Source organism: Watersipora subatra, chromosome 1, assembly GCF_963576615.1.
Source record: "Watersipora subatra chromosome 1, tzWatSuba1.1, whole genome shotgun sequence".
NCBI classification, from domain to species: Eukaryota; Metazoa; Bryozoa; class Gymnolaemata; order Cheilostomatida; family Watersiporidae; genus Watersipora; species Watersipora subatra.
Genome location: NC_088708.1, coordinates 69278997 through 69301509, shown reverse-complemented (window position 1 = coordinate 69301509; position 22513 = coordinate 69278997). Strand labels below are relative to the sequence as shown.

The following is a 22513-nucleotide window of genomic DNA, read 5'->3' as shown; positions in this document are numbered from 1 at the left end:
CCTTATTTATCGAGTAGAGCCTGAGGCTTAGAAAGTATAAGATGGATATTCCATACAACCTGATTTTTGCAAATGACAAATAATAAACAGCACAAAAACCTTTCATGCAAATTTTAAAAAATTAAAAATGTATCAATACTAATTAACACAAATAAATCTTTTATTCAATATTCAATAATAGGCTGATAGATATAAATCAGCCAGCAATCATTCAGCAAGTACAGAAAGCAAAGAGCGGGTAATACAGGCCAAAACTTACCATAAACTCGTCCTCTGCGGATATATCACTGCTACCAAATTCTTCATTCTCTGGCCAGACCTCCCTAGCAGCTCGCAATAGAGCCACTGCCTCTAAACTTCTGCCTGAGTGGAGCAGTTCATGAAGAGACCTCACGCACTCCAGTCTGTCCAGAGGTGGAAAAGATTAGACACCAAAAATGGCATCTAAATACTGCACATAAGATCAATCTATATTAGTAAATCCCACTACAATGTCTGTGTCTGTCAGAACGCTATGCGCTTCCACATCTTTGGTCAATTTTATCCAAATTTACCACGTATATGCTCAGTAACTTCCACAAAATAACTAAACATATTTAGTATCAGAACTCCATCTGGTTCCTGAGAACCTGCCTCTTAGACCTTAACCAGCAAGATATCTGGTTGAAGATGAAAGAAACCCTGTGTATCACGAGGCTCACTGTTAATATGAATATACAAGGCTATGCTGGCTCACAAAAAATATGTGCCCTTATCAACAGAACAGCTCAAGTGAATTATTCATAATAAATACTGTTGCGTGTGCTTCTGACTAGCATCTGACTAGCTTCTGACAAGCTTCTGACAAGCGTCTGACTAGCTTCTGACTAGAGTCTGACTAGCTTCTGACTAGCTACTGATTAGCATCATCAAAACAAAAAGCGATGCTAGTCGCGAGTGAGACAGAGTGAGACAACAGAGTGAGGCAACAGAATGAGACATTCGGTCTAACATTTGTTTAGTAAAGCAAAATTAGATTTGATTGTTTTTGTTAAGGAGCTCCATATGAGTAGAAGCAGAAGGAGATCAGTGACTGCTATAAATAGAACTTTGTATAACAACATGGCTGTTAGCTATAGCTTAGCATGCAATAAGCAGCCAGATAAATGTCACTGTTCACACACTCTAAGACTACCTCTGGTCGTCAATGCTGACATCAGATGTGGCATCAAATGGAGTTACTTCTTCATCCGGTTCCTCAAGGCCTTGTACCAGATCAGAGAGCTCTGATGACAATCCCTCCCATTTCACTTCCAGTTCCTCCTACAACACGCAACCATAAGCATCTAAACATGCACAAGTTAGAAACTCGAAGTGCGGAGTGATCTGAATTATGGACTAGAGCAAACCTGTGATAATTGTGGCTCAAATGAGGCGACGTCGGGTTTTGTCTTTTTCCGACGAACAACTTTCTTTTTTTTCTTTTGAACGAGGACTTTGCCTTGGGCAGCGCACCATTTCTCCATGGCTCTCACATAGACATGCGTGGTCTCTATTAAGTCCTTGGCGAAGAGCCTGGCAATAAAAATTGAGTTCTGCAATATCTCATGGTCTCAGCTTTTGCTCTGCGGATGACGATCGAACTCGACTTTTTTTTCAAATATGACATTAAAATAGCTATCTCAAATGCTGATCACACAACTTAATTACTCCATAGAATTTATGCTGGTTCAGTGACAAAACAGCATGGTTTATACATGACTAAAAAATTTGATGAGAACATCATTTAGTTGTTTCAATGTGTATTCTGAAAATTTTAATTCTTGAATATGTTAGGATATAACCAACTCAATCAAAACACCACACATCAAGACTCGCATTGGAAAAACATTTTTCAGAAATGTACAACACTATAAATTGTGTAAATTTATATCTTATACACATTCTAGAAGCCAATCAAGGCAGCTTGGCCTAGCAATGATGCGTATTACTTTGCAGTTTTTTCTTGTTTTCCTACTTCAATCCAGGTAGCTTACAATTACCTTGAAATCATGCATTAAATTTTTATCAATGTAAATACACTTTAAGCACTACAAATATTAAAATAAAAAAATATGATTAAATGTGCAAGTAGTCAGCACGCCCTTTTCAGAATTGTCAGTTTTAGGTGTCATATACACATCCATAGTGTCATACAGACATCCGTAGTGTCATACAGTCATCCGTAGTGTCATACAGTCATCCGTAGTGTCATACAGTCATCCGTAGTGTCATACAGACATCCGTAGTGTCATACAGACATCCGTAGTGTCATACAGTCATCCGTAGTGTCATACAGACATCCGTAGTGTCATACAGACATCCGTAGTGTCATACAGTCATCCGTAGTGTCATACAGTCATCCGTAGTGTCATACAGTCATCCGTAGTGTCATACAGTCATCCGTAGTGTCATACAGTCATCCGTAGTGTCATACAGTCATCCGTAGTGTCATACAGTCATCCGTAGTGTCATACAGTCATCCGTAGTGTCATACAGTCATCCGTAGTGTCATACAGTCATCCGTAGTGTCATACAGTCATCCGTAGTGTCATACAGTCATCCGTAGTGTCATACAGTCATCCGTAGTGTCATACAGTCATCCGTAGTGTCATACAGTCATCCGTAGTGTCATACAGTCATCCGTAGTGTCATACAGTCATCCGTAGTGTCATACAGTCATCCGTAGTGTCATACAGTCATCCGTAGTGTCATACAGTCATCCGTAGTGTCATACAGTCATCCGTAGTGTCATACAGTCATCCGTAGTGTCATACAGTCATCCGTAGTGTCATACAGTCATCCGTAGTGTCATACAGTCATCCGTAATGTCATACAGTCATTCGTAGTGTCAAGGCTGACAAAAAAGAGATTCAACTCACAGTTTGTCTACTTTTGAATAGAGCAAACCTAAAGGAATCTTGAGAATGTCATCAACTAGCTTCTGTAGAAACTTACACAGCCACTATGAAACTTTGAATTCCGACGATTGAGTGGAAAATTTGACACCCAATTTCATTCTTGAAAATCATTGCTCGACTTATAGGGCAATCATAGTAAAATCCAACTTCAAAAAACCATCGCAAATCAAAACTACATGTACATGAACCACGATTCCTGACAGAATTCTGTTTTGAAACATGGGTTCTCGGTTTAAAGGGTACATATTATCAAAGGTGGCAGTTTCATTCGATTGGCGAGGCAGGCCAATACGATGGTGAACTATTGCTTTTCGTGCTTTGTGGTTTTCACTAGAACAGTTGTCTCTTGGTCTTCTGTTTATTGTTGTACGTACTGTCAACGGCACAACAAACAATGCAATTTCTTCTGCAACGTCCTACCCACCTCTGACGTCGACTGAACTATTAGTGATCAAATGATTTGAGCCAGGGAAGTCGACTGATACGGCAAATACATGTCAAAACCAGGATTTTAAAGCCAAACTTTTGACCTCGACTTATATGCCAGGTCGACTTGTACGCTAGAATTCACAGGCAGTTTATTTTTTGTCTGTTTGTAATTTGCACTATTAGCTGCAATCGTCATGTAGTACTTAAAATAGAGTTAAGAAAAATACCAGTTGAGCGAGCTTGCAACCAGTTGAAATTTGTTTGGTGAAAAAGTTTTTTTCAACTGCTAAAGTATTGCACTAGATCTTTTTTATTATATGTACGAACAGCGTAAAATGCTCAAACGCTTCAACCTGTGCATCTCATGTGGACTCAGAAATCTGGTGACTTCCGACGAGTTTAGGTAGGAAACATGCATAGCCATCTATAGTAAAAGTATGCCATGTATATTGTTCAGGAGCCATGTTGTAATAGTATATATCCAGCCAAACTCATACAGAATAATAATATTCTGAATAAGAAAAAAAAATGCTAACAAAAATATGTTTAACTAATACGAAAGGCATTGGTAGAAGTTAGATGAAATCATGAAGTAAATTGACTCCGAACACTGAAAGCTGATTGTGAAAATTGGCAGATCAGCTAATCAACAGCCTGATATTATTTTTAGTTCAAACAAAGCTATATTTTCAATCTGAGCATTAAGCAAAACACTAGCAACATTAATAACAGGCTGTGGGCCACGGCAGTTTATCTTGCATTGCCATTGGCACCCCCTTTCAGTGGCAATTTCTGCAGTGATTTAGACTAATTTAGGTATGGAAAATTCCAAACTGAAAAGTTGCCGCAGCTGCAATTCTCACTTCTATGAGAAATTTGATAAAAATGATATTTTAGGATTTATCTCCCCTGTAAATAAGATTCTTTTTCATAGAACCATCAGATTTGCAACTTTTTATTTTAATTATTTTGCAGTAATTTAGCATGTCATTGGTGAAGTAAAAATTCATCTTCTATATATTTTCGAACATTCCATATCCTACGATTGTTACAGCCACATGTAAACTATATAGATGTATATATGTATATGTACATGCGTGTATAATTGTATGGTTTAATCGCTTTATTTTACAAAAAAATTCAAAACACTATAATTATGTTTTATAACCTGACACTGATGAATCATAGAAAATAATAATTGGTGATTATTATTGGCATTATTACTAGTAGCTAATGTCAACAGCCTTACAAAACGAGCTGGGATATTTCAAAATATCGCATATCCTAACTATTTGTTCAATACGTTGAGTTCTTAGTCATTTTCCTCACCATCGGCATCCTCTGCTACTCCCGCTACAGATTTGTTTAAGTGCACGCATGTGCAAAGCTCTGTGTAAAGCAGCTCTGCCATGATACTGGCACATCAGTTTCCTCGGCACCTGGATTTTTGACACTCCCATAAAACTGCTTGTAGAATATCAGGTGCGGCGATGATTCTTGTATGACACTTTACTGCATATTCATCGTTTTTCATACCCAGTATCCGCCCATGTAAAGATGGAAATGGTAGTGGCAAGTTGTGTTGTTGACTCTTTCCATATACATGTAGGTAGCTGCTACATCATTGACACAATGCACATGGTTTTTCAGCGATTGAAGGGAGGGAGAGAGAAAGGGACTGACTGGCCTAGACCTAAACACAAAAAGCCTGTCCCTTAGTCAGTTTAAGTCTGTGCCATTTTCCTGGTTGCTATCTTCCTGGCCATAGAGTCTGCATGTATAAGTCTCAAAGAGAGAATAAATTTGCCCCGAAACTTGAACGAATGGCAATGGCAGGCAGGGCTTAGATAAGCCCCATGGCATCCAAAAGGATGGTCCCACATCCTCAATAGCTTGGAGTCACTGCATTTATGGTAGTTCGATCATGTATGGCATAGATATGAACTAGTCCTTTGAGAAGGTTTCTAGCTCAGTTGCCCTCTGGGAACCTGGGCTGTAATATCCACAAACTGCAGTTAGAGGCACAGCTCTCTCTGCTTGTTCCCTTACATAAAAACTTCCATGATACCATAGGTAAGTAGTGAACAATCCTAATTGATTATGTTGAGGCAAGATTGATTAACATTCTCACCACTTACGCAGTTGTGTATCGAGCATTATGCAGATATACTCATCATAACACTTGTTATGAGAGGCAATCTTTAAAGCAACCCCATTTTGATCAAAGTTCTACAAAGTACACATTCTTCCTGTTTGATGGTAGCAGCATTTTTCAATACATCTGCAAATGTAGACAAGTGCACCGCTCGCAAAATTAGCAAGTTGTTTACATGAAACGATGCTTGAAGATGGCAATAGGAGTTTAAATCCATTGTGAGGGCCATAGTTGCTTGTAGGGCGATATGATGCCAATTATTGGTGCCATATCAGTACAAGTTGGTCTGCAAAACAATACAGGGCACTGCTTATCAATTACTTATCAATTACTTAATCATAGTCAAAGCAACTGAAGAAATCATATCTTAGGTTAATTTACAGGATAGATGAACATATCAGCAGACACAGTTTTGGTCACATGAAGGACAGCTTGCGAGTAGTTGATTTGTGTGAGCAGTACCGCCCCTTCTTTTCAAAAATCATGCATGTATGTTTAAATGTAGGTCTTGATGCGTATAAGTGGACAACATAATATAATTGGATCTTGTGATTTTCTTTGGTGACTCATCTTCATCTTGACAAGGTGTATCATGAGTAGCAGGTTTCCAACTCTCATCATGTAGCTAAATGAATGCCAAGACAGCATTAACTGGAGAAATCACTATCACTTAGTCAGCTTAAACCAATAAACTAGAGTGAATACATGCATGATTTGTCCATTGGATAAACAAGGGCAAGACTAATAATTAATGCCTGGCTGGATAGAAATTTAGTAATTTTTCAAACTGAATACAAGCATCTTGATCAGTAGCAACCACTAATGGTTTGTACACATTACCATGTCAGCATTCCTTTCATCTTAACAATTAATAATTATGTAATTAAATTACATAATTATTTGATAGAATAATTATGAGTCCCGTTATCTCACCTCAAATGTGTGGTAAAGTATCACAAGTCTAAAAAAATACTCACCTCACTGTGTTTTCTCATAGCAAGCTCAATTTTGCTGTTGTTAGTCTCTGATAGCATATGTTCTGAGAATCTGGTAGCCCTTGCAGACAACTTGAAGGCATACACCATTAGAAACAGACCTTTCAGGCTCTTTAAAAATTGTTTTTCCAGCTTTCTAGACAGTGACTAAATGTTTGACCTGTGTGCTTAGTCACTGTTTATTAAATTAATTTCTTGAGAGTCATGTATGTGGTCTACACAAGTCATGTCAAAGCTCAAACCATGAATGCACTTATCTTTTATCTTATTATTTTCTATGCTTTATCAGTGTCAGGTTATAAACATAATTATAGTGTTTTGAATTTTTTTTGTAAAATAAAGCTATTAAACCAAACAATTATACACACATGTACATATATGTATGTATATATAGTTTACATGTGGGTGTAACAATCGCAGGATATGGAATGTTCGGAAATAGATAGAAGATGAATTTTTACTTTACCAATGACATCCTAAAGCACAGCAAAATAATTATGATAAAAAGTTGCAAATCTGATGCTTCTGTGAAAAGAATCTTATTTACAGGGGAGATAAATCATAAAATATCATTTTTATCAAATTTCTCATAGAAGTGGGAATGGCAGCTGCGGCAACTTTTCAGTTTTGAATTCTCCATACCTAAATTAGTCTAAATCACTGCAGAAATTGCCACCGAAAGGGGGTGCCAACGGAACATCATTTCAAGAGCTCTTTTGCCTACTCAACCCATAGCCTATAACCTTGAACAGATATCCCAATAGACATTGATCTAGCTCAGTTTGCAACTGAAATAAAATATTAATCCTTTCAGAGGCTGCAGGCACTCAACTTCCAACGATGTAGCGATATTTTCAGGCAATTGTACAATAACCTCATGCGTATTGGTTTTGTACGCATGAGGTCTTTTTGTAAGTTGATCTACTTAACGTATCAATTACGAAGTAGGACATGTTTAACGTGCAGCCTTAATTTCTTAACGAAGCGGCATCAATTTACAGAGGAGTTAGAGCGGAATATACAATAAGGATACTTACTTGGAGCTGCGAGTGTTGTCAAACTTTTGGAGGAGATAGACCGTGATATCTCTGTATTCCTGCATATAGAAAACATTCTCCTGTATCACCTTAGCACTGTCTCTCACCTGAGAGCTGGGTGAGTTGGCCATGGCCTGCAGAGTCTCTAGCAACTCTCGGAATGTTCTAAGACTTAGGTGCAGCCTACAAAGAAACGGATAGAGACATTGGAAGGGGATACTGATCAGACGAATCAAACCAAAAAGTTACAGGACGTTAGGGAAACTTCAATTTTTTGTCCCACCAGTCTACGAGAATTTCTCAAAAGACGTCTGCAAAGACTTCTAGACTTAATTTTCTGAAACTTTGCTATTTCAGACAAACACCGACACTTTTTACCATAATTTGAAAGCATTGACCCAATCGCCTGGAAATAGAAATGAGAATGATCTTTTTCTACAAGATGGACTAGTTTTAATAAGTGTAAATAGAGTAATATTATATTTATACTTTTCTTAAACTCAAGATAAAAAATCTGAAATTTGCCATGAAATATTTCTCACCGTTCTACTTGAAACGGCAAAAACATTATCCCTGGAAACATTAGCTACAGAAAAATCAGTCACTACCTGAATCATCCGATTCACTGCTACCTTTACTACTAATTGACGACTCGGAGCCCCTATAAAATAACACAGTTGTAGCATCTTCCGCACAAAGTCAAGATGTACTTTTTCGCAATCGGCATCCATTGTGTTGAGAAAAAGTACGAAACAACATTATTTTTAATACTTCCAGTTTTGAAATGAGGATAATAATCGGTCAGATGAAATGCAGTTTTGTTTATTTTTTGTAAAACAAATAAATTATAGGTCTACTCCTAGTACAAGTCAAGCAATACCACTTTTTTCTAACGATATATTGGGCAGCTTATAAAGTGACTTCCTGTACTCAATAAACGATTCGGCATGTCATGGAAGTGGCTTGTTGTAGTGAATGTGAAATCTATTGATAAGCAGTGTATAATTACAATTAAAATTCAATTATCATTACTGCACTACAAGCGAACATTGTACATTGGCTAATAGCTACATTTATTAACACACCTTTTACCCCAAACAATTGCATCCTTCTTGTCCATAGACATCATATCTTGATGATTGAGTAATATTGTGTGCACATAGTGAAACTCGTGCACACTCATGGTCTCACGCACCAGCTCGACGTTGAAATCATACAGCCTCTGAAACTGCATGAAGAATCTCATACTCCAAAGGTAGTACGTCTCATCATTCTCTTGCGTGCTATCTCGGTCAAGGGCGCTCTGAAACAAGGTGAGGAGCTCAATTAGCATGATAAATAGCAAATAAAACTCATACTGGCAACAAATAAATTATTGGAAAAAATAATTCTCATATCTTATCACAAATGACACATTTTTACGGATGCCTTCCAAATTTCTTCAGAGCAAGATCAAATATTGGGAGAGCCCGCAAGCTGGACATCAGCTGCCTACCTTTACGGCTCTCATGAGAGGATTGTAACAGTTCTTGATAAATTCTATACAGAATTCTTTGAGACAAACTCTGATGGAGAGGGTTGATCTTCGTTTGAGCTCATCACCTGGCAAGTTTGACAAAATAGGTTAGCATATGCGAGAATTTAAAGGAGTTGAAATGACGATTTTAATCACATGTTTCATGAAGCGGATGGGAAGAACATGAAAGACTGCATGATAAGCATTGATGAGTGTGTAACAAATACAGCACACCCAGCTTGTCTTCTGGTTATACTCTCATTTGATGCATTGCAACAATCAGCCCATATTAATCACATATTATATTGATAGCCATTTTGCATGTTACAAATTATTAATTAAATTCACAATTTACATATCCAGTTGTCAAATAACAGTTTACAGGAAATAACAGAAAAAAATGAATTTTCATGCCTTTACATTGACAACATGACACAGAAAAAAAAACGTTTTCATTGCGCTCTCTCTTTGACTACATCCACCGCATATTAAAGGTTACCAGCAAGCATTAAACAATCAACATTTACCAATTAGGTTATACACTTGAAAACAAGAGTCAAGAGCAGATAACTCTGACTGTAGCTGGCCATAAAATAGTTAATAAGAATGGTGCATAGTTGCCTTGGTAATAGAAATAAGTGCGAAACCGCATGCACTGAACCAATGCAAGAAGCTGTTACAACTAGCTACCCATACCATCAATAGGTTTTCGGTTTTTGGGCTTTTTCCTCATCTTTTTGCCACTGTCATAAGTGTGCTCTTTAAGGTTTGTGAGAGATCGGTGATATATGACATCGTTATCACTGATAGACTTTGTTCCTTTCATCACATATGTCCCTCCGAATCGTGAGTGCCTGAAAGAAACACTGACCTATCGAAGAGTCTCTACGAATAAGATGGTAGATGTATAAATATATCAACTTCTTCGTCGATGTCAGTCAACCGACTTGTGACCTGCTCGCTAGATCTACTCACTCGGCACTATGCACTAGAAATCTATAATCTGATACAATCTATAATCATATAGAAAGCTATACACCAGGAAGCTATATACTAGAAAGCTATACATTGTATAGCTTATAGAGTACACTTACTTATATAAGGCATTCACGTCAGATTGAAATTAATTGCTATATTAATTCGGAACAACAGCGATTCCTATTGTTTTCATTAGGTGGTTGCGAGGATGAAAACAGCTAGTATTTTCATGCAAACTGACACCATTGTAAAATACAATCATGGTTAATGTTATTTTTATTTTCACAACTGAGTAGTTGATTTAAATCACTTATCAACATTCAGTGAGTGAGTTACCAAATTGAAACGTACCTTATTAAACTAGCTGAGTGCAGCTATAACTAAACTGTCCACCTGTTACAACATGTCAACTACTCTTATTGCTGTGTCAACTGTTAACGTGTCAACTGTTATTGCGCTAATGATCAAAACCTTCAGAACAAGACCATTGGACCAGAAGATATGTATGGAGGTACTGAAACAAGATACTGAACAAGATAAGCAAAACATTGTAAACATACTAGTGATGCATTGCCAGTCGTTGAATTCGTAGCTGGACCTACCATTACAGCACCAAGTCATACCTTGAGGTAAGTTTTAGCAGCTGAGCCCTTTTGTGTGCCCGCTCCATCTCAGCCACCCTAGCCAGCTCCTGTTCATCTCGGTCCTTTTCTCGACGACTCCTTGATGCCCCTGCGTGAGCCAGCTGTTCCGGAGTCTGTAACAAATTAATAATATCATGTTGGAATACAAAACTGAGTGAGCTGGATTAAATAATACGGGCTTGTATAAAATGGAAGGTGTATAAATGTCTTGGCTAATTGCATACAATCGAAAAAACACTGATAGCTCTGCTCCAACTCCATAAAATGTCAGCTATCAGTTATCATTTTATGAGAAAACAATTTTTACCTGAAGCCATCAAATTGATAAGCTTAAAAAAATCAATGGAACAAAAAAAAATAAATGAACCAATATACATGGAGCTAGATAAATTTTAAGTAAACTCAAATTTTCAGCTATGCATAACAAAGACATACAGAAACTGGTTTGCAAGAATATCTGTAATCTAAAGTTTCCATTTTAACCATCCTTATTAATGTTTTGAGATGCCCTTACCCTCTACATATCATTACTGGGTCAAGGTGCCAACTATTGCCCATCAACCACTAGAACAGCACACGCAAGCCTACGTAACCTCTATCTTGCATATCTCACTAAAAAGCTGACAAAAAAGTGGGACAACTATCAACTCACTTGATCTCTGAACATAAGGGAGATAATCTCTAAGACATGTACACAAAATCGTCTCTCCTCATCACTCGCAGCTATGTATAGAATAAGTTTGTCAAGACCGGACTGGTACATCTGCCATATCACCTGGTCATGAGTGCTTGCATCATCATCGGTTCTCTGCAGTAAACAAAGGCATAGATGGTCAACAACATTAAAGGTTCCAAGACTAACATCACACATTCTGCCATTCTCCATAGCACTAACAAGTGCTATGGAGAATGGCTGAAGGCGTGGTGAACAGGGCTTAGCAAATATTTGATGTTTTGAAATGAAACCTACAAAACCTATTCCTGAGAAGGTTGCCAACACAGTGCAACTACAACAATCTTGAAGCAAAGCACTCAAATTCAAAGTCAACCGAATAAACTAACAATTGTCATTTACCAATAACTGTTTTAGTTCCAAAAGAACCGACTAATTGTTTCATATTCAAATACAAGTATACTGATATTTTAGCGAACCACAGGTGTTCTTTAGCGAGATATTGCCGAAGCCGGGCCGTAGTCTACACACACACACACACACACACACAAAAACAACAAAGGTCCACGTAGTTATGAGCAAAAACAAAAGTATCCACCCAAATATCTCACCAATCCGATGAGCAGCACATACAAAAACTAAACCAATCGACAGAGCCACCCATCATGTCAAAATATTCCTAGTTTCAAGTTATGTCTTGCACAACTCACCTTATGGTTTATCAGATCTTGTCCCGAAGTCACTATTAATTTGAGACTGTCCAATTGCTGTTTTAGAAATGGTCGCCGCTGGCCTAGCCTAACGTCCCAATTCAACATCTCAGTAACTATCGGGGCATTGCTGAGTGCTCCCGAACTTTTTGATTCCCTCTTTTAGCAATGCCCTGATAGAAGTGAGATGTGGAATAAGGACGTAGGTTAGGCTAGCGGCGACCATTTCTAAAACAGCAATTGGACGGTCTCAAATTAATAGGGACTTTGGGACAAGTTTTAAGAAACCATAAGCTGAGTTGTACAAGACATGACTTGAAACTTGTAATATTTTGACATGAAGGGTGGCTCTGTCGATTGGTTTAGTTTTTGTGTGTGCTGCTTATCGGATCGGTGAGATATTTGGGTGGATACTTTTGTTTTTGCTCATAACTACATGGACCTTTGTTGTTTTTTGTGTGTGTAGACTACGGCCCGGCTTCCGCAATATCCCGCTAAAGGACGCCTGTGTAGCGAACAGTGTTTTATAAGAGCACAATGTTTTATTGAACATAAAAAACTGTACAAACCGCAGAAAAACAAGAAAAATCATATTTTTATTCCGAATTTAAAATAGCTATGCAATTCAGGAGCGTTAGCATATAATACTATGGCGCAGTATACAAAACTATGCCATGAGATGAATTTTCAGTTATGCATTGGCCTCTAGCTCAAAACTCATATTTGTTTGGCATATGATCACAGCACTCATTTGTGATCATTTCTATGACTGAGGTAAGACTGCTTTACTACATACAGTGAAACTCGGATAACTCGCCCTCGGAACACTCGGATAACTCGAAAACACGGTTAACTCAACGTATTTGTTTGGTCCGTTCCCACGCAATGATAAATGGCTTTAGATAACTCGACCGAAACTCCGTTAACTCGAACAGTTTTTTGCCAAACGGCTACCGAGACGGTTGTTATTATCGCTTTAGAATATCACTTTATTCCAAGCCAGAGAGATAAACAACGACTTTTAGTAGTTCTTAGGCCTCGTTATTACCAACATCGGCAAAATATTTTTCATTAACGACTTTTCTAAAGATTTGCAAAAATCAAAGTTTACCAAACATCCGCTTAGCGATAACCCTCTGAAAGCAAGAAAAGCGAGGTAAAATTCGGATAAATTTAAAGTAAAATCGGCAAAATTGATAATGGGTTTTTAATAGTAAAGCAGTTTTGTAATAACTGACTTACTGCAAAATTGATCTTGGTTAAAACGCTCGGTAGAAAAATACGTATGTATTTTTTCTGAGCGTTTTAACCGCGATCAAGTTTTGCCAATTTTAATCTGAGAACGTCCTGGCAGTCACATCACCTAAAACAACGAACAAATTTCAAGTGATAGAAAAATATCTATACTTTCTGATTAAAAATATTTAAAACTTCACACGAGAGACCCTTTAACTTGCAACAAGCAATCTATGCTTTTGATTTATATATAGTTTGTATATGTACATGTATCTACTGATAAATACATGCACTTATGACTGTCCTGATAACTTGAACGCTCTAATAACTCGAACACTTTTGCTCGGTCCCTTGAAGTTTGAGTTATCCGAGTTTCACTGTATATGCTTGTTTGGTTAGTTTAAATTTTGTTGTGAAAACCATATTATAGTTGGCATATGTAGTTACGGATCGTGGAAATGATAAGCTTTATACAAAAACTAGTTATGAACATGTTTACCAATAAAAAAAATAATGATTGCTGTGAACAATTGAGATATAGCCAAGTTAATGAGACCCACAACATGAAAGTCTGATTTGTATAAATAACTAGAAATTCCCCTGTCATACAGCCCACGACCTGATAATGGAATAAGTGATAACGGAAGAAAGGGTAGTGCTGGTTGTTGAAAAAGTAGTTGTCAGCATGAATTGACAGAGTATAGTGTAAATGAGAGTTGTTCGAGATAATATAAAATAAATTTGAGGGAGCACGACTTCAAAAAGGAAATTCTCATAATCTAGGAATTTGACAGGGGAACTTGGCACCGTATGACATAGTTGTATTTGAGCATTGTATGTAATGAAATGTTTCTCATTACATCCAGTACATGTGAGCTGTGATATGTTGTTGTCAAGTCTGCCTAGAAAGTTGTCACGCAGTTCTTGAAAATCAGGACAATCTAAAGATTGAAAATGAGGAATGCGATGAAGGGGGCAGCATTGGGAGGAGCAATATTGTTTTGTGCAACATTTTCATGGCCAATGATGTCCATAAAATCATGATCATCATCTGGGAACAAAGGGGCTGCCAAGTCCATGTCATTTACATCGCCTACAACATTACTAAAAAATTCTCTGAATCAGATGAGTTGCTATTATTAATTTGAGTAGCGTGCTGTTGAACATTAGCATTTGATGGTTGCTGTGAGGACCTTCTATTTATCCTCCTATTGAGCTGAAATAATTAAGAGACACGTGGACGACCACTGCGTCGGCCACGACGTGTTGTGTCCATGGTAGTTGTCAAGTTGTTTTGAAATTAAATTCAAAAAGTCAATTATGCAAAGCAAAAGGGTGTAAAAAAATCACACCTAATCTACTACTATCTCAACCCTATGTTTTACAACAACATAAATGAATCTTAATTAAAGCTGTAGGCCTAACCTACTGTAATGTATGTAATTTAAAAACAGCAATAAGGAAATATGTTTATTATATCTCTGAAATGGAATATTAAAAGTAAAATGGCAAGCTGCTGTGTAATATACACAGTTTGAAAGTTGGTTGTGTTAAATGTAGAATGGTTTTGATAGCGATCTAGCAGAAAGCCAGTATGAGCGTTCACACATCTGGAAGTTCTCTGCAAACTGGAGCAAAATAAAAAAAAGTTCTCGTCATAAAATGGCGTTGTAGTTCGGCCTTAGCTTGTACATATGATGTAAAGAATTTTGGCTAACGTTCTAAATAATTTAATGAAACCCTCAGTAATAGAAAAAAAACATAGGCTGATAAACTGTGTACCACAATTTTGTACCTGTATATCGGTCTACGCCTCAAACGGTCTACGTTTATTACAGAAACCTTCGGATAAATAAATTCGAACAATTATTCTTATAATTGAATCTTATAATAATTTTATAAACCAAATAATTATTCTTATAATTAAATATTTTTGTAAGATATTAAAAATGGAAAAATATTAGAAACCTTCAGCAATTAGACAATGCTATAGACTGGTGAAATGAGCACGTTTTTCTCGTGAAATGCGCCCTGCTTAATAGTTCTACTATCTGTCGCATGCCTTTATTGGCATATCGTTGGCCGGTCTTAATTTTGATTAAATGAAGCTTGTCAAGTTTTTATCGCGATTTTTGGCCAAATTAATCTGTTTATTTATGTATAATCCAATCAGATGGGTAAGTTTTAGGATATCGTCGACAATTTTCAAAGACTTGGTAACATATTTAAATACAGTTCACCCTCGAGATACGATGTTAATCCGTTCCAAAGCTGGCATCATATGGCGAAAAAATCATATGTCGGGGTATATAAACCATTGTAATTATACAATGAAAAAAAGAAGGTAAGAATCATCCAAAATTTTATAAAAATGCTGTACATATTGAAAATTAGTAACAAAATAGTATGTTAACCTTAGTAACTATAGTTACCTACAGTAGCTGCTAGGTTAAGTGCACCTAGTGATTAAAATCTGCAATACTGTAAAATTGTAATCTGTGTACCAAATGCAGATCGTACGGTAACAAGTTCTTACCTTCAAAAGGTACGCATAACATAAACGTTGAATTCACTTCAAATAAGTTTAGCTTGCCAAACTCACCCTTAAAACCAAGTTTTAGTATGTATTTTGAACTATTTTAATGAATTTCAACTGTTATCACGAAATGTTATCCTTCATAAGCTTCTGTCTTCACTTTCATTATAAAATTTAGCGTGTCTGGTTGAAACCTTTTTCAACCAGAATTCAATAAGGCCGAGCGATGCAGTTATCGAAAGCGGCCTTTCACACACCTGACCATTTAATGGCTACCGAAAAGAAAAATGAAATTTTTGTCATATTTACTATACATGACGTACATACCTGTAGAATAACGTGACTTTAGCTGGTATATTGTAGCGAATAAAGCAGAGAGGAGGCAAATGGATATCAATGCTAATTATGTTGCTGTACACTTGAAGATTAATGTAATACGTAATAAAATGGAATTTTTAGCAGGCTAAAGGAGGCTGTCTAGTCCTGTCCAAATTTTCTTCTGGTTTAAAAGAAAACAATGCTGGTGCAATGCAGAAAACTGGTAGCTAGCTAAAGCTTGTAGAAGGATCCAGAGAAGGTGCTACAGTAGTTTTTCTTGTATGGAATGTGGGCTTTAACAAGTTTCAGAAAGTAATGTAAATGCGTCAACTATCTTGAGTAGTTAGTTATATGAGTTACATACATACGATGAATTGTATTCACGTAGGAGATAACAAGCCCACCTGCAAAGACATAGTTAAACAAGAAAATGAAACAAAATCAAAAGGAACCAAATAAAATGAATAAAATATGAAAAACATGCCACACAAGAGATAAATAATACATATTATACATGCATTGTTTTAATGTACCAGTCCACATCAGTAAATTAAAAACTTGAAATATTTCTGCCAATGTGGCGTTGTCTGTATCTTCTACTTCCTCGCCTTTACTAAATGGTTGCTCCTTTTGAATGCTGATCGCGTGCATGACCTAGCACCTTCAAATCTTCAGTCGGAAGCTCTTTCTTGTGCTTGCTTTAATGGAGTTCTTGTTTTAATAATAACTGCAAATGCTGATTGGTTGCGATCATATTCCTTGACAATGTTAATAATACGGGTGCTTTCTTATTTACGACATCCAACTTTGTTGACATAGAAATCATTTTTCCTTCGTTTTGTAATGTTTGTATCGGTCTCAGATTCCATAGCTAACGAATTAAATGTAGATACTTGTAGTTATATACGTATGCTGACTTAAAAGATTATAGTAAAAGATATAATAACGCTACAAATGAATATTTGCTCTCGCTTGTGTATTTTACACAAACTTTTCCACGCGGAATGCTGACATGAGAGAAGTCGATCATCGTGTCTCTTCTAAACGTTCTGAAAATGTTTTCGGCAAACTATATTTTGGTGTCTTTTTTATTGCGTTATGAGCACACCGACTGCCCAATTTTAACTCGGGCGAAACTTTTCTCACAATCGTATAGTGAAATAAAATTTGTATAGCGAGGTGAAGATCTCACAATGTTTGACTTCGTAAGGTGAAAGAATCGTATATCAGGGTAATCGTATCTCGAGGGTGCACTGTAGGTTTATATGTGTTTTGTGTTGTTATTATACTTAAACGACTCCATTGAAAAATGGTTAAATTTGTTGATGAGATTTCCGTACAAGGGTTTGCGACGGTGTTGATGAATAATTTTCATGAGTTGTGTGCACATGCATTTATCATAAATCTCTCAAACAATCGCTCCGCTCGTGTTTGGTCGTGGGATTACAGACAAATGATTGCTACCCATTGGTTGCTGGCTTGAGTTTACCTTACTAGCCTCGGCTCTATCAAATTTACCCCTCGCTCCATTAGTCTAGATAAATGCCCATTTGCATTACTCTGTAGAAAACTTGCTGTTACTCTGGATGATGTTTTTACAAATTTGATAAAGTTGGAGCTAGAAAGTTTAGCAGGGATCTCACCATTTTATCAACATCTGTAGCAGGAACGTGTAGAATATTCCGTATGAGCACCAGCATCCTCTCTATCAACACATTTTGATCTTCAGTCCTTTCCTCCCAATTCTACAAGCAGTACAAGCTCAATTAGGATATAAACTTTATGCAAAAATAATGTAAAAAACCTATTATACCATGAAGTTGCCCTACCATACAACAAAAAGTAGACAATTCCAAATACTATATGAGTAATAGCTGTTTCAGTTTTAGCTAGTATACATTGATTGCCGTTGATGTACAAAATGGATGTAGGTGAGTATAAAGAACAATGATACAAACAGATGTCTAGTTCGGGCAAGCTATTATGCCCCCTTGACAAATGAGAACGCGGAGAGGAGTTCACTTTGATGCCACTCAACAAGCTGTAGAATCAGCATAGAGAATGAGTTCATATTTATGCCAATAAATAGGGCAAATGTAGACCCATAAAGAATATCAACAAATATTTAAAGTTAATTAGCCTAAACTTAAAAAGCTTATGAAGTGATTGAGAAGCCTGGAGAATGAACATACAAAACTTACCAGCTCTAACAAGCCTGTGAGCTTTGTGGACAGCACAGCCATTAGTTCTTTGTTGACAAATGACTGCAAGGGATCAATATGTCAATCATACCGTGTAAGGGCATATCTTTCAGATAGCTTGCTCTGACAGACATCAGCTAAGAGCTATTAGGATAATATGAAACGACACTACAAGCCAACCACAATATTCTGTCTTAAAGGGACACACTATTGATTCTGAGGTCTCAAATATAATTAGGAAAATATCAAAGTTTTAGATCTAGGTGTCAATACAATGGCAAGAGAAAAAGTGCATTAAATTTGCCAACTCACGAATTTATAAAATGTAGACACCAGCAGGACTAATGGTAAGGATTTATAGTTTTTTTAATTTAGAAGTTTACAACAAGCTGAAAATTAGAATTTTTCAGCTAAATATGTTGTAGTAGCGTTTCTACTGTAGTCAGTGCACATACAGTAGTCAGTGGACCTACAGAAATATACATACTACAGCTAGTGTTCTTACTGTAGTGAACTTCTGGTAGAGACTCGGTATGAATATTTACCTGTTTATAGCTTTGCAAGTAGTGTTCCGTTTCAATATAACAGTGCCTTGTGAATTTGTCTTGGGGTATTTCATTCTTGAACACTATCCTGGCAGGCTGAGTAAGGTTCATGAGACACCTGCATTTAAGCACTAACATTCGCAAAACTAATAGATGTAGCGCCGAACTTCGAGATGCAAGTTTAATTTGATCCCTGATCCAGCTGGTATATCAAATAACTTATACTTTAATCGAATGTGTGTCAATTAAAATACCTGAAATCGAATTTATGCATTTCAGGCCCAAAAAGACATCCCATTGCCAGGGTAGACTGTGAAAACAAACACGTTTTAAGTAAGATATACTTCGCCAATGCATAATAAATGTATAGAAAAAACCTAAGCTATAAATGAAGGCAGCCAACGAATGTGGCACTGATAAAGAGCATTTCCTTAACTTTAAATGTAAAGGTCAATCTTCTCTATGAAAAACAATCAATGTATTTGCTAAAAAAACATACTTTAAATTTTAACTAAAGTCTATAATTTCATTTGATGAAATCCTTACTAGTTTTGTCTTTTTAGCTACACATTCATCAGTTTCCTTTGTTAAAAAAGAGAGAGCGCTCGATGCAGAATCAACACGAGACATACACCGCCTTACGGATGCTTGCCCTGCATTCCAATTATGCAATGACAGCTTCCCCAAACAACGGCTCCTATTCTAACTTTGGCTCGAATATACAAAAAATTTGGCTCAAATCATGGCTCATAAATAATTGAAATAGCAAATAATAAAACCAATGTATAGAGAGTGTTACTCATATCCTGAGGTCCGCCCCTTACGGCAAATCTACGTACCCTAGGACACTTATGTATTCGCCTCATCTAACTTTCGCGTTTTCGCGGAGTCATCCTTTCGCGAAAATTTCATGTGCGAAACTAAACTATCATAACGAACAAGCGAAAATGCGAAATTAAATAGCTTTGTTCATTGATAGTCAGGCCTGTATTCACTGGTTGCGAGTTGGGGTGGCTAATGTTAGGCGACTAGTTATGAACACCTAGGGTGTGGATGGGGCAGTGTAAGCCCCAAACAGGTTTCCCACATGTAGGGCCTCAGCCGGGCCTCTCGTATGAAGTTTTAAACAATTTTATCGGAAAGTATCAACATTTTTCTATTTTTTTGAGATTTGTTTTGTTTTAGGTGATGTGACTGACGAGACGTTTTAAAATTAAAATAGGCAAAACTTGACCGCAGTTAAAACGCTCAGAAAAAAGACATCTTTTTCTTTTGAACGTTTTAACAAAGATCAATTTTGCGGATTTTATTTCAAGTTCATTCGGAGGCTTTTACGCTTTCGATGGGACATGGCCAAGCGGGTGTTTGGTAAAACTTGATCTTTTGCAAACCTTATAAAAGTCGTTAACAAGGATATTTTGCCGTTGATGATGATAATAATGACGCCTAAGAACTACTAAAAATTGATGTTTGTCTCTAGGGCTTGGAATGAAGTGATATTCTACAGCAATAAAAACCATGTCCATGGCCGTTGGGCAAATAACTTTTCGAATAAATGATGTTGAGGTCGAGTTATCTGAAGCAATTTATCATTGCGTTAGAACTGACCAAACAAATCCGTTCGAGTTAATCTTGTGTTTGAGATGAAATGTTACATTTTATCCGAGGGCGAGTTATCCGAGTTGGACTGTACTTAGCTGTAAAAAATTTCCAAAAAGTTGGGGCGGCTCAGCCGGCCAGCCACCCCAGAGAATGCGGGCCTGTTGATAGTCCAAGAAACAAATGGCAGCAAGCGATCAAATTGCATTATCGACCTTGCCCACACCATTCTACCTGCGATTTACAATTACAAACTAGTCGCAAATTGAAAATATTTTTTATCGGTGAACTGACCTGAGGAATCTAATATGTTTGTTTCACTGCATTTATTTTCACATCACTATATTTTCGCACGCATCAGAGCTGCGAAATTAAGTTGCTGCGAAATTTTACTCTGTGAGCTACTCACAAAACTAAATATTAGCGAAATATAAGTGTCCTAGGGTATGACATCTAGAAATTGCTTTTTTGTTCAGAGGTCAGAGTGAAAATGTGCAAAATCTAAAAAGGACAACTCCGCAAATCCGACTTTAACATGTTAAGTATCACCGTTAAATCAACTGATTTGCAGTTCGCAAATATGTTAGGGTGCTGCACAATAGATTTAAACTTAAAGCTTTCTCCGTAGTAATATCGATCTCACTCATTTAGACAAAGTGATGTCTACTTAGCTTAGCTGAACGTGGCCAACAGAAAAGCCTGTGCGCATCAGTCGGTCCAAAGACAAAAGTTGGTCATGGCCCCAAACCAAGTATTGCACTGACAGATTAATTATTATAATAAGTTACAGCGGCAGTTAAGTTTCATCAGTAATAAATTAAACGATCAAGTTTTATTAAACACGGAATAACCGTTACATCTAATATTTAATTTCTAACATACTTGGGAAACTTGAATAAGTAACTTAATTTAAAAACCCACAAAACTAATTAGTATTACATCCTGTTTTTTGTATACATAACTTTTGTTTGTTTTTACAGATTAAAGCATAACTCGGTTTTTCTCCTACCTTTCATACATTTGCACTGACCACAATTTTATTTTCATTTGACAAAAAATTACTGAGTTTTAGACAGAACTATGGGAAGCATTTAGATAGGAAGCAATAGCTCCTAATATGCAGTGACGGTGTAGATTGATAGGAGGTCACGTTATAAATAGATCTCCAAGACTTAAAGTAATGTAAAATCCGTTTAATACAAAATGCTAGTCCAATCCAATCAACATTCTGAGATATCCTGTGCTTGCTCGCCCACCTTATGGTCACCTCAAACAGTTCATCATCCTCACTACCATAAGTTGTGAGCAGAGGCAACAAGTCTTCATGTAAAACACCTGACTTGCCAAGGAATCTCCTGATATCGCATGTGTCATTCTCCCTCCTCAAACTTTTTATCAAATCCCTGACGCAGTCTATCAAATGTGAAACTTTAAGTGAGCATCAAACTCTCATATATCGTGTTTCTAAATTGATGAGATGTTAAGTGCAATCATATTTCCTCGACGATTATCCATACTAACAATGTGGAGAATGCTTTTAGTAAACTTCAGATTTTTCTGGCAAGAAATTAAAATCTGACTATAGGCAAGAGGAGAGTTAATAAATTAGAATATAGAATGAAAGAAAGCAGCGTATAAATACATTTAGCAAATAGATTATATAACATAAACGCATACCTAAGGCATCAAACTCCTTGATATATCTGCCATCGTGTGATCTACCAATTCCATTTGCAATGGATTGCAACTCAGTAAATATTACATTGCTGAGCTGAGCCATAACAACCAGCCTACACAGAAATAAGAGATACAAGTGAGTAGCTTGGCTCTTCTATGACAGAAATAGAACTTTACTTCAAGGTAAAATAAACGAAGTTTGACAGTTTCTGACAGCGCTTTATCCAAATCACATATTTTTTATTTGAAATCAAATCATTTGTAAACCGTTATGATTAAAAACGATTCACCTTTTTGTGTCTAATGATCTAACAAATCATATCAA

The 22513-nt window shown here is 36.7% G+C and overlaps 1 protein-coding gene across 1 annotated transcript in view; it reads right to left on the bottom strand.

Annotated features, from left to right (window-relative positions):
• Nucleotides 1-22295, bottom strand: part of LOC137390852 (protein timeless homolog) — a 38110-nt gene extending 15815 nt beyond the window's left edge. The window contains exons 1-14 of the mRNA XM_068077173.1: nucleotides 22189-22295; nucleotides 21768-21924; nucleotides 18913-19030; nucleotides 18368-18430; nucleotides 17810-17911; nucleotides 11346-11501; nucleotides 10673-10806; nucleotides 9768-9925; nucleotides 9051-9157; nucleotides 8641-8858; nucleotides 7556-7738; nucleotides 1389-1554; nucleotides 1175-1302; nucleotides 260-404 (exon numbers count right to left, since the gene is read on the bottom strand). Of these exons, the coding sequence (XP_067933274.1) occupies nucleotides 260-404; nucleotides 1175-1302; nucleotides 1389-1554; nucleotides 7556-7738; nucleotides 8641-8858; nucleotides 9051-9157; nucleotides 9768-9925; nucleotides 10673-10806; nucleotides 11346-11501; nucleotides 17810-17911; nucleotides 18368-18430; nucleotides 18913-19030; nucleotides 21768-21924; nucleotides 22189-22291 (1938 nt within the window). The 5' untranslated portion in view covers nucleotides 22292-22295. The remainder of the gene's footprint in view (nucleotides 1-259; nucleotides 405-1174; nucleotides 1303-1388; nucleotides 1555-7555; nucleotides 7739-8640; nucleotides 8859-9050; nucleotides 9158-9767; nucleotides 9926-10672; nucleotides 10807-11345; nucleotides 11502-17809; nucleotides 17912-18367; nucleotides 18431-18912; nucleotides 19031-21767; nucleotides 21925-22188) is intronic.
• Between the last annotated feature and the right edge of the window lie 218 nt (nucleotides 22296-22513).